Source organism: Pseudorca crassidens, chromosome X (assembly GCF_039906515.1).
Source record: "Pseudorca crassidens isolate mPseCra1 chromosome X, mPseCra1.hap1, whole genome shotgun sequence".
Classification (NCBI taxonomy): Eukaryota; Metazoa; Chordata; class Mammalia; order Artiodactyla; family Delphinidae; genus Pseudorca; species Pseudorca crassidens.
This window is the reverse complement of record NC_090317.1, coordinates 17246800-17262126: the sequence shown is the minus strand read 5'-3', so window position 1 is coordinate 17262126 and position 15327 is coordinate 17246800. Positions and strand designations below refer to the sequence as shown.

The window sequence follows — 15327 nt, the reverse complement described above, 5'->3', positions numbered from 1 at the left end:
ATAGACAGGAAGGGAGGGAGCAAGGGAAAATCCTCTGGTGGGGTAATTAATTCATGGGTGCCATTTGTATGCAATTTGGGCACTTATACCTGTATTCTAGCACAGTGGACTGTAACATTTTTCTTAACTGAATCTTCTGTATTACCCTTCATTTAAAAGGTGGCTGTGTTTCCAGAAAAAGGAACCTCGAAGCTAAAACCCTTGGGGCGAACGGAAATATGGAGTTTTAGATCTAGTGCAGCAGCAGTGTCTTGCGTGCTTGGAGTTCTCTTGTCTCTTACCCTATCACCATCGCCTTTGGATCACAGGGTTTTTTCCATACTTTTCAGTTCTCAGATCTTTACTCCTTTTCTCTGTAAAAAAGGGTCAATTGAAGTCGACTGTAATACCAAATTTATACAGAAGATGTCGCTATTTAACTTGATTTACTGTGTAAATCGTTTACTACTGTGATTCGCTCTCATTGAAAGCTTCAGGTTTCATACAGTTGTTTCTTTTTGTTTTTTTTTTGCTATTAATTCTCTGTCTTTGAAACTCTAGGTTTTAAGTTAGTTAGAATAAGAGGTGTCTGAAATTTCCTTAAGATGAGAAGTAATATGCAAGAGTTTTTTGATACTGGTAGTCATACTTACGTATCTTACGTTTAGTTTGCAACACTGTATACTGTTGGCCCATTTGTGATTTTCAAAAATAACACTCCATAAAATACGGACACATATATAGAAGTGTATGACAAAATTAGAAGTACAGGCGCACCACGTTTTATTGCGCTTCACGTTTTTTTAAGTAATTTTTTTTAATATTTATTTTTTGGCTGTGTCAGGTCTTAGTTGTGGCATGCAGGATCTTTCACACTGCATGGGCGCTGTAGTTGTGGCACACGGGCTTAGTTGCCCTGCGGCATGTGGGAACTTAGCTCCCCAACCAGGGATCGAACTAGGTGTCCTCTGCATGGCAAGATGGATTCTTAACCACTGGACCACCAGGGGAGTCCCTATTGCACTTCACTTTATTGTGCTTTGCAGATACTGCATTTTTTATAAATTGAAGGTTTGTGGCAGTTTTGGGTCAAGCAAGTCTATTGATGCCATTTTTCCAGCAGCACTTGCTCTCTTTATGTCTCTGTGTCACATTTTGGTAATTCTCGCAATAGGTCAAACTTTTTCATTATTATTATATTTGTTATGGTGATCTGTGATTAGTGATCTTTGATGTTACCATTACAAAAAGATTAAGACTCACTGAAGGCTCACATGATGGTTAGCATTTTTTTTGTTTTTTGGTTTTTTTTGTTTTTGCGGTACGCGGGCCTCTCACTGTTGTGGCCTCTCCCGTTGCGGAGCACAGGCGCCGGGCGCACAGGCTCAGCGGCCATGGCTTACGGGCCCAACAGCTCCGCGGCATGTGGGATCTTCCCGGACCGGGGCACGAACCCGTGTCCCCTGCATCGGCAGGCGGACTCTCAACCACTGCGCCACCAGGGAAGCCCGATGGTTAGCATTTTTATTTTTTATCTATTTATTTATTTATTTGGGGTGGGGTGGGGTTTTACCATAGTTTCATGTTTTATTTTTAAAGAAACTGCTGAAATGTTTTCCAGAGTGGCTGTACCATTCTACATTCACATAAACAAAGTATAAGTGATCCAGTTTCTCTGCATCCTCCACAGTATTTGACGTCACTATTTTATTTTATTTTAAATTAATTTTTATTGGAGTATAGTTGATTTACAATGTTGCGTTAGTTTTTGCTGTACAACAAAGAGAATCAGTCCTACATATACATATATCCACTCTTTTTTAGATTCTTTTCCCATATAGGCTATTACAGAATATTGAGTAGAGTTCTTTGTGCCATACAGTACGTCCTTATTAGTTATCTATTTTATATATAGTAGTGTGTGTATGTCAATCCCAATCTCCCAATTTATCCCCGCCCCTTTCCCCCTGGTAACCATGTTTGTTTTCTACATCTGTAACTCTATTTCTGTTTTGTAAGTAGGTTCGTTTGAACCATTTTTTTAGATTACACATATAAACAATAGCACTTTTTAGCAATAAAGTATTTTTAAATTAAGGTATTGTACATTGTTTTTTTAGACATAATGCTGTTGCACACTTAATAGACTACAGTACAGTGCAAACATAACTTTTATGTCCACTGGGAAACCAAAAAATTCCTGTGACTTGCTGTATTGTGACACTCACTTTATTGTGATGATCTGCAACCAAACCCGAAATATCTGAGGTATGCCTATATATAAAAGTAGAAAATCTTCTTATCCCTTCTCACTACTCAGAGGTAATTGCAGTTAGAAACTTTTTAAAAATGCTGAACAGAAATGGTTCCGTAGGCAACACATTGCTCTGTAACTTGGTGTTTTTAGTTACCATTGTTCATGTCAGTGTGTATAGATTATCAGATTCTTTTTTTTTTTTTTTTTTTTTTGCGATACGCGGGCCTCTCATTGCCGTGGCGCCTCCCGCCGCGGAGCACAGGCTCCGGACACGCAGGCTTAGCGGCCACGGCTCACGGGCCCAGCCGCTCCACCGCACGCAGGATCCTCCCAGAGTGGGGCACAAACCCACGTCCCCTGCATCGGCAGGCGGACTCCCAACCACTGCGCCATCAGGGAAGCCCTATCAGATTCTTTTTAATAGCTCCACAGTATTACATTGTGTGGATGAACTTAATTTAAATAGCTCCCTGTTAATAAACATGCTGGTTGTCTCCAATTTTTGTTTTTTATAACAGTTGATACAGTGAACATCCTTGTATGTACCTTTGCACACTTGTGTTTTTGTAGCTTTGATTCCTGGAAGTGGGATTGCTGGGGCAAATGGCATGCGTGTTTACAATTTTAATAGGTATGGCTATATATTTTTCAAAGGACAGTGTACTGATTTATACTCTCACCACCAACAAGGGTGCTTGTTTCCTGTCACTCTTGCCAAAATATATATCATCAGACTTAAGTTTTGCCAGTGTGAATGAGTGAACAGTAGAATCATGTTTTTTATTTGTTTCTCAGATATCATTTTATATGTTATGACATTCTTTTCTGTGAATTACCTACTCGTGTTCATTCTCCATTTCTCTATTGGATTCTTATTGTTGGAGCCCAATGTATACTAGAAATACTCGTTACAGATCTTTTCTTTCAGTTTAGGTTCATGTCATGCCTAAGTTTTTACCTTTCTGAGAATGTGAAAATATTGTACGTTTTCTTCTGGTTTGCTTATGGCTTTATTTTTTACGTTTAGATTTTAATCCATCTGGAATTTATTTTTGTGTATGCTGTGAGGTAGGGATCATACTTTATTTTTTTCCCAAATGGATTACTAGTTGATGAAACACCATTTATTGAATAATTCATCTTTTTCCTACTGACCTGAAATACCATCTTTATCATATACTAAATCCTCATATATTTCTGGGTCTGTTTCTGGGCTCTATTCTGTTCCTTGATCTCTTTGTCTGTTACTGTGCTGGTACAGCACCATTGTAATTGCCACAGCTTTGGTATGGTTTGCTCTCTGGTAGGGCAAGTCTAAGCTGTTTCATTCACCTGCTCTTTCACTCCAGTTTTCTGTCTTGAATCCAGCACAGCAAATTATGATCATTATCACCACCAACTACAGTGGGTGTGGAGCATTCCCTTTTGAAACTCTTTTAAGGGTTTCTACTAGATTCTGTGATAGCATAAAACTGGGAGCCTAAGAGGTATGCTTTAAAGGACTACTGATCAGACCCGATTTCCCAGACTGTGCTGAAGATGACCTGGGCCTGAGCTAGACTTTTGAGGGAAATATCTTTGGAGTCAAGTGTGATATAGACGAGACCCTACAACTTGATTGACTCATGGGAATGGTCCAGGGCCAGAACCAGACACCTGTCATGCTAATAACTTCTTTCGTGGTTCAGAAATTACTGAGACTGAAGATGGGTGGCCTCTGTAATACTGCCCACTCAAAAATGGGTGTACCCCATTTTTAGGACTCTTTGAAGCATCAAATCAGTAATGACCAATTAGAACTTCTTAATTTTTACTAATCTCTAGTTGAAAGTTACCTAGTCATTCATTTCTAGAGACATAATTCTTACAGTTTGTATCATTTAGACTATCATAATGCTATGACATTAGATAGCTAACTTCTTAAATCTTCTAGTTCGCGTTTGATAATTTGAAATGTGTGTGTATACATGGAAAGATATACATATATATTTATCTTTTTTTTTTTAACTAGAATGACCAGTCAACAGGTGACATAAAAGTAATTGGTGGAGATGATCTCTCAACTTTAACTGGAAAGGTATGTATCTTGAAGGGGAAGAAAAAAACATTCCATACCAAGTCAATTAGTAACACTGTGCTTTCAATCCATCACCAAGAGACAGTTTAGATAGTTATTTATGCACTCAAACAAGGGTTATTTAACCCTTGGAAACAACCTAAGTTAGATATCTTTCTCTAGGTCATATAGCAAAGAGGCAGCAAAATCCAACATTAAACGTCAAGTCTATGTTGCCAAGTACTGCTGGTATGCTTCTCTGGGAATCTAATTTGGGATCCTTCAAAGGAATATATGGGGGAAAAGACAGTCTTCTTTTTAAAAATAGACAGCACATAGTTTCTTAAAAGATAGAGAAACAGTATAGTGTAGTGACTGAAAGTGTGGGTTCTAGAGCTGGAGAGCTTTGATTCAAAGCCTGGCTCAGTACCTCGTAGCTATGTGATCTTGGGCAGGTTATTTAACCTCTCGTCTCCCATATGATGCTACTGGCAGTCATCTCAGTGAGTTAAGAGGATTGAGTGATATAATGCATGTAGAGCTCTTAAAACAGTTTCTGGTAGTTAGAACACTTAGTATGTTATAACATACTGTTATTTTAAGGAATCCCAAAAAAGAGTTTAAAATACATCAAAATTCTTCCAGCATAGACATTTCGCTGAGATAATAGAGCTATTAAAATACCTGAATATTTACAATATTATTCTTCAGATACACTGAAATGATTTTTGAGTAACCAATGATAAATGATGGAATGCTTTTTTTTTGCAGCTGCCAGTTACTTTTTTGCTTATAGACACAGTGCCAGATATAAAGGCATAATCTCATAAAAGCTTCACAAGAATCCTCTTGAGGTAGATATTATCATCCCCATTTTACAGATCAGGAGACTAAGACTCAGCAAGGTTGAAAGACTTGTCCAAAGTCACACTGCCAGTTAAGTGGTAGAGCTTGAATTTAAATGCAGGTCTATCTGGCTCCAAAGCTCTTTTCTTCCTCTGGTTTTTAGATTTTAATGTTTATAGCTTACTTCACTGAGTATCTGTAAGGCGACTTTAACATGCAACACTTGTGTCAAATTCTATGGTCCCATATCAGGGTCGTGCCAAACTAATGTTGTCTTCCTCAACATCTTTTGAAAACTTCAAAGGAGAAATTATAATCTGTTGACTCTTTTCCCTTCCTGCCAGACCTATCCTCCTTCCCTTTCAGCGTGCTTTGCCCATATTTAGAAGTCATTTAAAGCCCTTACTCCTATAATCAGTTTTTAGTGCTGGAAGGGACCTAGCCTTCAAAGCTCTCTGTGATTCCATTTGACCTTGCCTTTCCCACCTAATGGCTCTGTCCCACTACATAGCTCTGTGATCTTAAAAGGTCTCTGCTTCTAAAATAACTTTCTTTTCATGATAGTCACAGTAAGCACATTTATTGTGGGAAAAAAACAAGATGCAGAAGTTGGGTGAAGTTGTTTCTTGGTGGTGAGATTATGGATTATTTAGACGTTCTATTTCAGTTTATCTCTGGCGGATACTGTGTGTGTGCAGATACATATATATATGAATAGTTTTCCCCTTTTTTCCAGTTATGGTTGAGAATATGGGCTTTGGACCCTGAAAACCCCTCTTCAAATCTATTCTCTACCACTTGACTATTTTTATGACTTTAGGCAAGTCATTTGACCTCTGAACCTCATATTTTTCATTTATTAAGTAAGGATGTAGCTATTTGATGTAAAATAAGCTCTCGGTAATGGTAGCAATTCTCATTCTTTTATTTTTTAAACATTAATGACATCATACTCTGGATACTATAATTTTGTGTGGCAAATATTTAATCTCTCAGCCTCATAGTAGTAAAAGTCTTTGATTATGATTTAGACAAGGTTTTGCAGCTACTTAGTATTATAGGCAAGACTAGAATCCAGTTTCTTTGTCTCATAATTCAGTGCTCTTTTCAAACTATAATTCCATCCCATGGTGCAAATTGCTGCATCAGTGAGCCAAAGTCACTGATGGGAAAATGTCCTTCAGATGTGCTAGCTGGGTTAGAGAAAATGCTGAGAAAGAACCACATGGTAGGTAGTGAAACAATTATTTGGTCCATTAATTGATTACAGTTGGCCCTTGAACAACATGGGTTTGACCTATGTGGGTCCACTTATATCCAAATTTTTTTCAATAAATCCTTACTACACGATCTGTGGCTGGTTGTATCTGTGAATACGGAGGAACTGTGGATATGGAGGGCTGACTGTAAAGTTATATGTGGATTTTCAACTGTGTGGAGGGTCAGTATCCCTAGTCCCCTTGTTGTTCAAGCATCAACTGTATATTCAATTTTCCTAAAGATTTAGGTTACAATATCTTTTGAAAAGAGAGAAATTAGTTGTGATATGAGGAAAGGAGTAAATTGCATATGAACTATGGTAGTAATATAATGTACATTATAAAATGCATGCAGTTATAAAATTATAGATTACATAAGGTGAGGTTTAAAAAAAGTTCTTTTCTTTCAACCCAGTGGATCTTGTGTGCCCTACCTTGATAACCACTGACTTAGAAGAGTATATAGAACATTAAAATTCTGATGCTTGTAGGTATGTGATAGAGAAATGAGAACTACAAATAAGGAATATAACATGAATCTTCTTGTGACAATGATTATAACCAGTATGTGAAATGCTGCCTCATTCCCAGGAATAGATATAGGACTCTTCTCTACCTCGGAGGTAATTGTTAGATGGTATTTTCTCTAAGCGTTCTAACAGCTATAAAATTCTGAGAGGTAGAAATTGGGGTAAGGGTTTATGGTGGGAGGAAGCATTGGTATCTTTTAGTTTAGTCCAAGAATATGAACACATCCAGAAAATGCAGATCAATTTCAACCTACTGAGAAAATGCATTTTGAATTGGATTCCATATGGTAAGTTAAATGCATGATTTTGGAGTTATTGTACAAATTATAGTTTTGAATGTTAGAGTTGGAATACACATATTAGTTGAAGTCCCTCATTTTCCACATGGGAAACTGAGGCCCAGAGAAATTTCGTGACTTTCCCAAGATTAGACCTCCGTTTAAGTAATGAAAACTCTTAAAAAATGAACATATGGGTCAAATTTTATTTTTAAAAATTCCATTGCAGTGAAAATTTTATATTAAAGAGTTCCAAATCCCAACAGATGGCCCATTTGTTTAAATCAGAGTTCGATATAGTAAAGTAGCTTAAAGCAAGAATTTGGATAAATCCTTAGAGTTTGTTATGATGTGACTTGAATTATAATTGGAAACACTGTCTGATTCATTGTACTGATTTTCATTTCTCTTTTTCTTCCAGAATGTCTTGATTGTTGAAGTAAGTTTTACATACTTTTAATATAGTGTTTATGATTTTCTAACTTGGTATGCACAGTCCTAAAGGTAACCCAGGGAAAGAAATTCCTTTTCATCAGTTTTAATGGTGGGCTTGTGTTATAAGGGAGTGAGATTGTTTTTTTTCTAAGAAATATTTAGTAATTTACTTTTACCGGATAGTGGAAACATTTTGGCATATTTCTTACCCCTCTCTTTTTGGCTTGAAATTTTTTTGTTCCTTTTAAAGTTACACATATCATTCCCATCCATGCTTTTTATGCTTCTATTGCATATATATAACCATATACAAAATATATTTTTTGATAATTTATATAGTGCTACACTGTATATATTCTCTCTTGCAGCTTGTTATTCTCACTTAAAATTGGTTTTGAGGTTATTCATGTTGAAACATATAGAGTTAGTTGACCTTAAAATCCTTCATAGCATTTCAGTGTACAAATCAACCTATTTATTGCCCTACAAATAGGGAGTTTGCTTCCAATTTTTCTTACTACAACAGGGCTGCTAAGAGCATCCTTTTGCGTTGTCCTGTGTGCATGTGTGTGAGTTCCCTCTGGATACAGGCACTTAGAAGTGGAATGACTGGGTTTTCGAATTTGTACGTTTTCAATTTTACTATTGTTGCCAAATTACTCATCAAAGTACTTTATATTCCCACAGGTAGAATGAGTTCTTACTCTTTTATGTAAAATGGTGTAAGGCTTAAGAGCAACAGTAACCCCTGATTCATTTTTTGTTGTTACCAAGGTTTTTAGGAACTTTAGCTCATAGATTAAAAAATAAACAAATAACACTCTTTTCACAGGGTTTGTGTACATGAGTATCCCTGGGAACTGGTTGCTTTTTTTAAAATACAGATTCACTAATTCCACTTCAGATTGCTTCATTTTGTCTGCAGTAATGCCGCCTAACAAATTACCACAGACTAAGCCGCTTAAAACAACACACACTGATTATCTCAGTTTTCAGGTGTCAGGACTCGAATACAGGGTAACCGGGTCCTCTGCCCCAGCTCTCATCAGGCTGAATCAAGGCTGGGGTTCCTATCTCACCTGTGACTCATGGTACTCTTCCAAATTCATTCAGGTTGTTGGCAGAACTGAGTTCCTGTGGTTGCAGGACTGAGGGCCCCATTTTCTTGCTAGGCTGTCCTCATGTCCTAGCACATGGCCCTCTCATATGACAGCTGACTTCTTCAAAACCAGCAGAATCTCTCTGCAGGCTGCTACAGCTGTCTTGTGTAACACAACCTACTGACAACCCCATCATTTCGCAAGTCCCACTCACACTCAGGGAGTGGGGGATGATTCTGAGTGTGTACACCAGGGGGCAGGAGTCCTGGGGGCCAACAGAATTCTGTCTACCACAGCCCAGAAATCTGCATTTTTCACAAATCCCCAGCCCTGATGTTTCTGATGACTTACAGCCCCACTTTGTGAACGCTGCTTTATACCATCTGTAGAGAATATTTTCATTGAAGAGCATTAGGGTTATGGTTTAAGAAATGTTTTCCCAATTAGAGATAGGTTTGTTTTGAATAATGTCTTACTTTTGACTAAATAGCTAAGATTCACTTTCATGTAAAGTAATTCTATATGGTAAAACTTTAATACTTTGGATACTTTTAAGATGGTATAAAGCAGTGTTTCTTGGTGTGGTCTCTTAACCACCTGCATCCGAGAGTTGGAGCATCCTGATCTTGAGTTTATAAAAAAAAATCTAATATCTTTTATAATGAAGGGCAGCACCACAACTCTCTAATAAAATATGTGTGTACATACTTGCATATATATACTTAAATTAGCTGTCATTGATCTCTTGGTGCCTATAAAATCCAGCCCTGAGGACTGGCATTCCTACTTCTTGCTGAGAGCCAGATGACTTACAGATTCCAGAATATCTCAGTATGAATTGTGAGAATCACTGCACCGAAAAAAAAATGGCATTATTCCAGTTATACGTGGGATTTTGTTTTTTTGTGTTTATATGATGACTGAATTTAAAGGTACGATAGTTTTATTTACCATTTAAATGTCTTTTCTTTTTTTAAAGGATATAATTGACACTGGCAAAACAATGCAGACCCTGCTTTCCTTGGTCAAGCAGCATAATCCAAAGATGGTCAAGGTTGCAAGGTATGTAAATAACATTTTGACATAGGATACTTTCTTCATTTGAAAAAAGATTAATTGCTTCTTTGTAAGGGTAAATTTTCTTATCTCCAAAAAGTAATATAATCTCAAGTAAGACTCAGTAAGTGTCCTTTGTAAATAATTTGTCGTGTGTTAAAGCCTTTCAGTGCAGTCACCTTATTGCCCAATGTTATTACTCTTTGGTTTTTCCCCAATCTAATAATGATATCAAAGTTGTCCTGGGTAGCATGGCAGAGGATTTGGGGCCTCTTTGCAAAACTGAGACCAAGGATCCCAAAGACGGGTTAGGAGGTGGTAGGAAGGAGTGGGCCCTGGAGATCCTGAGCTCCTGGAATTGAGTGATGTAATGGTCCTGTGTGATGCATCTTGTTTTGTAGCCACGTTGAAAATGTACAATATCTGCTTCCTTTCTTCTAAGCCAGCCTCACTTCCTGGTCCTACCTGTGCTGTTTGGCTTATTAGTTCTACCTGTGTTTATCCCTAATTATAGTTTCACTCGCCAACAACTCAGAGGTAGACTATTATTCCCACTTCACAGATGGGGATACCAAGGCATAGGGAATTATCCAGAGGCACAGAGCTGGATCACTATAGAGGTAAAATTTGAACCCAGGCAACCTGGCTCAGAGTTCATGCCTTACTATTTTTTTTGTCAGGTGACGTCCCTGGATGTTTTGGGGTTTTTTTTCCTTTTTTTTTTTAAATTTTTGACCAATCTGCAATTTTATGTAGGGGTCAGATAGTGATCTAACTTTTATTTCCTAAACGATTAACTGGTTTTTATAAACCCCTTTTAAAGGATCAAAGTATTTGTCGAACATCTTTGAATCAGAGTAAGCCTTCTACTGAGTCGTGTGTCAGCAGTTTGTCCTTTGGGGCTTTTCTGATAGCTGGTGCCAGTGTATCATCAGTGAGTTTTTACTTTAAATGGATTTGGGACAGGCATGATGAGAGTGTAGAAATGATGCATTCTAGGGCACTAAGCAGTTTCCTGCAGACCAGTCAGTGCATTTGCTCATTTCTCTACATGCTTTCAGGGTTTTAAATGTCAACCTACTGTGGCATATACTCCTCCAGGTATTCTTGTGTGCCTCTTTCCTGGAGTATGCTGTGAAACTGAGATAGACTGCCTCATGAGAGAGATACTTCCTGTAGCTGGAGGTGTGAGGGTCATTAGTGATGGGGCTGTGGCCCAAGTGGGTTGTTTCTCAACCTTCTTTTCCTAATCTCTTCCTTGCCATTAAATTTAATATCACAGATATATTGTGTATCTATTTATGCAATGTATGTGTATCTGTGCTTTATACCTAAAAAGATTAAGTACAAAGCAGGGTTAAGAATGACTAGAAAGCTTTTTAACTTAAAAGTTAAATTAAAAATTAAAAAACCATTAACTGACAGGCATGTCAAGTGCTGCAGCCACTTTGGAAAACAGTTTGGCAGTTTCTTAAGAAACTAAACCTGTAACTGCCATACAACTCCAGCAGCTGCACTCTGGGCATTTCTCCCAGAGAAATGAGAACTTACATCCGCTCAAAAACCCGTGTGTGAATGTTCATGGCAGCTTCATTTGCAATAGCCCCAAACTGGAAGGAGCCAAAATGTCCTTTGGTAGGTGACTGGTTAAACAAACTGTGGTCCACCCTACCATGGAATCCTACTCAGCACTAAAAAGGAACAAACTGCTGATGCACACGACCTGGAGGAACTCAACGGAACTGTGCCAATCTCAAAAGGGCAAATACTGTATGATCCCATTTATACAACCTTTTTTTTTTTTTTTTTTTTGCGGTGCACGGGCCTCTCACCGCTGTGGCCTCTCCCGTTGCAGAGCACAGGCTCCAGATGCGCAGGCTCAGCGGCCATGGCTCACGGGCCCAGCCGCTCTGCGGCATGTGGGATCTTCCCGGACCAGGGCACGAACCCGTGTCCCCTGCATCGACAGGCAGACTCTCAACCACTGCGCCACCAGGGAAGCCCCTATACAACCTTCTTAAAGTGACAGAATGATAGAAATGGAGAACAGATTAGTGGTTGCCAGGGGTTAGGGCGTGGTGGGTGGCTGTGACTATAAATAAAGAGGTAGCAAGAGAAAGCCATGTGTGATGGAAAGTTCTGTATCCTGATTGTGGTGGTGGTTACACGAATCCACACGTGTGATACGATTGCGTAGAATTACACACACATAAGTATGAGCACAGAAAGCTGATGACATTTGGATAAGGTCAGTCCACCAATGTCCATGTCCTGGTTGTGGTAATCTACTACAGTTATGTGACATGTTCACTGGAGGAAACTGGAGAGAGGGCACACAGGTGCTCCCTGTGCTTTTTTCTTGGCTACTTCCTATGAATCTGCAATTATTTCAAAATAATTCATTGAGATCTATAGGAATATGAGGTGCCGAGTTCCCCTGAACTCTTAGTACAGCTTGCACTGAGTTTAATGATACCTTTTTTGGATTGTTCCTGAATGAGTTCAGGTAGATGGAAGGGGTTTTGCTGTGATTGGTTTGTTATTTTCTTTCTAAATGGAACCCGAGTCTAAGTGTGTCCTCTAATTACTGGAAGGAGAATCTCAAGGGACTTGCCTGGACTACGATCCCTTGGAGGATAAGGCTTAGGCCAGTGCTTCTCAACTTTGGCTGCACATTGGTATCATCTGAGAGTTTAAAAAACAAAACATAACCTACATCTGTGTCCCACCCCCAGCGATTCTGATGTAATTGGTGAGGGGTATGGCCTGGGTATCTGAGTTTTATATAGTTTTTTAATGTTCCCACATGATTCCAATGTGCAGCGAAGGTTGAGAATCACTTTAGGTCCTTTCCAGTCCTTTTAATATACTTATCTAGGAAGTTATGAAATCTTGTTTTATTGGGACTGCCCTTATCATATGTAAAGGCTTTCAGAGCACCATTACAGGTTTTTTAATGGCTGAAAAATTTCAGCAGGCAGCACTTGGATTATGAAATTAGCTTTCGTTAGAGTTGACACATCCTACCTGCAGTTTCTGCTCTCAAAAACAAATACTAGCTCCTTTAGCATGCTACTTCTTTTTTAAGCTAACATTCCTCTTTGTAAGCTATTTACTAGAAGTCTTGAAAGGTGATGCTCACCTCTCCCACACCATTTGTGGCTTAGGGATTGTTTTCCAGGGATTTTGGACTGAAAGCCTTTACTTGTCATCTTTGCTCGTTGGCATTCCCCACCCGTTCATCCTCCCCAAGTAGCTGCCCTTTGATGGGCATGTGGGTAGTCAGGGGGCAGCTCTCAGAACAGTCCATCGTGTTCCAGGTGAAGATCAGTCGAGGGCCTCATCTATAGTGTGAACTCATTGCTGCCCCTGCCCAGGGAGCCCTGTGATTTAGCTCTCTCCATTTCAGAGTGTTTCTTTGGGTTTGTTAAAACTGACCATAGTATTCTAAACTGCAGATGAAACCGTGTTGCAAACCATGAATATTCTCTTTTGTAATGCCCTGCAGTGTCTCCGTGTGTCACATGTCACATTTTATAATTAACAGCTTGCTGGTGAAAAGGACCCCGCGAAGTGTTGGATATAGACCAGACTGTAAGTGAAATACTTTGTCAATCATTTAACCAGCTTTAACCCAACAAGTTTTATATGAAATGGTTTAGAGTCACTTTAGAGAATGTTTGCACGTATTAGATTTGAAAGTGATGTTTTCTGTATCTAAATGATGTGATTCTTTTTAGTTGTTGGATTTGAAATTCCAGACAAGTTTGTTGTAGGATATGCCCTTGACTATAATGAATACTTCAGGGATTTGAATGTAAGTAATGCTTCTTTTCCTCATTCTCATTTTTCAGAACCCATATAAAAATTTATAAGAGGGAAGAATTGTTTTCTCTTTCCAGCACCTCATAATTTGAACAGACTGATGGTTCCCATTAGTCACATAAAGCTGTAGTCAAGTACAGACGTCCTTAAAGCTGTAACTTGGCCAGGCTAGGGTAACACATCTTGCTGGCTAAACAGTTGAACAGGTTTAATATACAGTAACTGTCCCATTATTATTTCAGATGATAGATGTGATCATAAGTAAGCGAGAAATGAACTAGTTTAAGTCTTTTAATTCACTCTCCTTCAAATACCCACCACCTCCTCTGGAAGCAGGAGTGCCGAGAACGCGTTTGTGAACGCGGGTGAGGAAGATGAGGAAGGCCGTTTGTTTTGTAAAAACCCCTGCAGCAGAATACTGTTCATAGAAGACATGCCAAGTACTGTTCTCGCCTTTCACTTCACAGTATACTTTTCTAATGTGAATCTCTGGATTTTTATTTTATAGCATGTTTGTGTCATTAGCGAAACTGGAAAAGCAAAATACAAAGCCTAAGATGAGAGTTCAAGTTGAGTTTGGAAACATCTGGAGTCCCCTTGAAGTCACCAGGAAAATTATCAGATGTTCTAGTTCTGTGGCCAGCTGCTTAGTAGAGCTTATTGCATGTATCTTCTAAGAATTTTATCCGTTCTGTATTTTAGAAAGGTCAGTTGCTGCATTCCCTAACTCTTTATTTGCACTATGAGCCTATAGAGTATCAGTTCCCTTTGGATGGATTGTTGTTTGATTTGTGAATGAAAAATCTCTTAAACCACACCACTAATGAATGAAAATATTGAAATTGTATCTGTAAGAAACATTGAAAGAGGAGAATATATTAGTTTTTTAATTGGTATTTTAATTTTTATATATTCAGGAAAGAACAGAAGTGATTGAATATTGTTAATTATACCACTGTGTGTTTAGAAAAGCAGCAGTCAGTTTCATATCAGTGACAGCATTTAGAGGTATTGTTATGTCGGATAAACCATATGTCCTGGAGTTATTTTAGTAGGTTTCAGTAGTATTAACTGTATTTTCCCGCTTGTTCAGATTATTTCTGGAGAATCTTTGTCAACAGTTCCTTTTAAATACAGGTCAATACGTTCTAAAAACCTACCACTTTTTGAAGTCTTCAATGTAAAAATCCTTAAAATAAAGGCTGTCTCTTTAAAAGAAACTATGCATACCTGTTATTTCTCTACAAATTAACCTAGTGTAGTTTTCTGTTGGTTGCCTTTTCCTTGTCTGTTAAATTTCAGTAGCTAGTTTAATTGTAATCTTTACCAAGCAGAGCAAATAATGATTATCTGGTAGAATGGGTTGGTGGAGCTAGTGAGATTCTTACCTACTTCAGAGACCTCAGATTTTAGACACATGATATATAGTTTATTACATTTTCTGATGCTAAAATAACATGGCTCTCTCTTGGAATTCTGTTAAATTGCTTCCATTGCAACCTCACCTGCAGTTCAACAGTTTTTCAGACATACACTGTTACCTTCTTTGGGTAGAGAATACTCTATCGACTAAAGAACAACAACAAAACCTTTTGTTTTCTGGGAGCAGGCAGAAAAGTTTTAAGCCAAAACTCTTCATTGCTTCTCTGCTCCAGGTAAGGTATGAACTAGTAACCTTGCAGGCCATCCAGCTATATTTATGCCTT

The 15327-nt window shown here is 38.3% G+C and overlaps 1 protein-coding gene across 3 annotated transcripts in view; it reads left to right on the top strand.

Annotated features, from left to right (window-relative positions):
- Positions 1–14841, top strand: part of HPRT1 (hypoxanthine phosphoribosyltransferase 1) — a 32113-nt gene extending 17272 nt beyond the window's left edge. Inside the window, exons 4-10 of one of the 3 annotated variants that reach the window (XR_010939715.1) lie at positions 4248–4313; positions 7627–7644; positions 9720–9802; positions 10311–10416; positions 13344–13390; positions 13537–13613; positions 14130–14190. Coding sequence is in view for 1 of the 3 variants with exons in the window: in XM_067722302.1 (XP_067578403.1) it covers positions 4248–4313; positions 7627–7644; positions 9720–9802; positions 13344–13390; positions 13537–13613; positions 14130–14177 (339 nt within the window). In the remaining 2 variants the exon portion in view is untranslated. Of the gene's footprint in view, positions 1–4247; positions 4314–7626; positions 7645–9719; positions 9803–10310; positions 10417–13343; positions 13614–14129 lie in introns of all 3 variants that reach the window. The other 2 variants (XR_010939716.1, XM_067722302.1) reach the window with 2 other exon arrangements.
- The last annotated feature ends 486 nt before the right edge of the window (positions 14842–15327 follow it).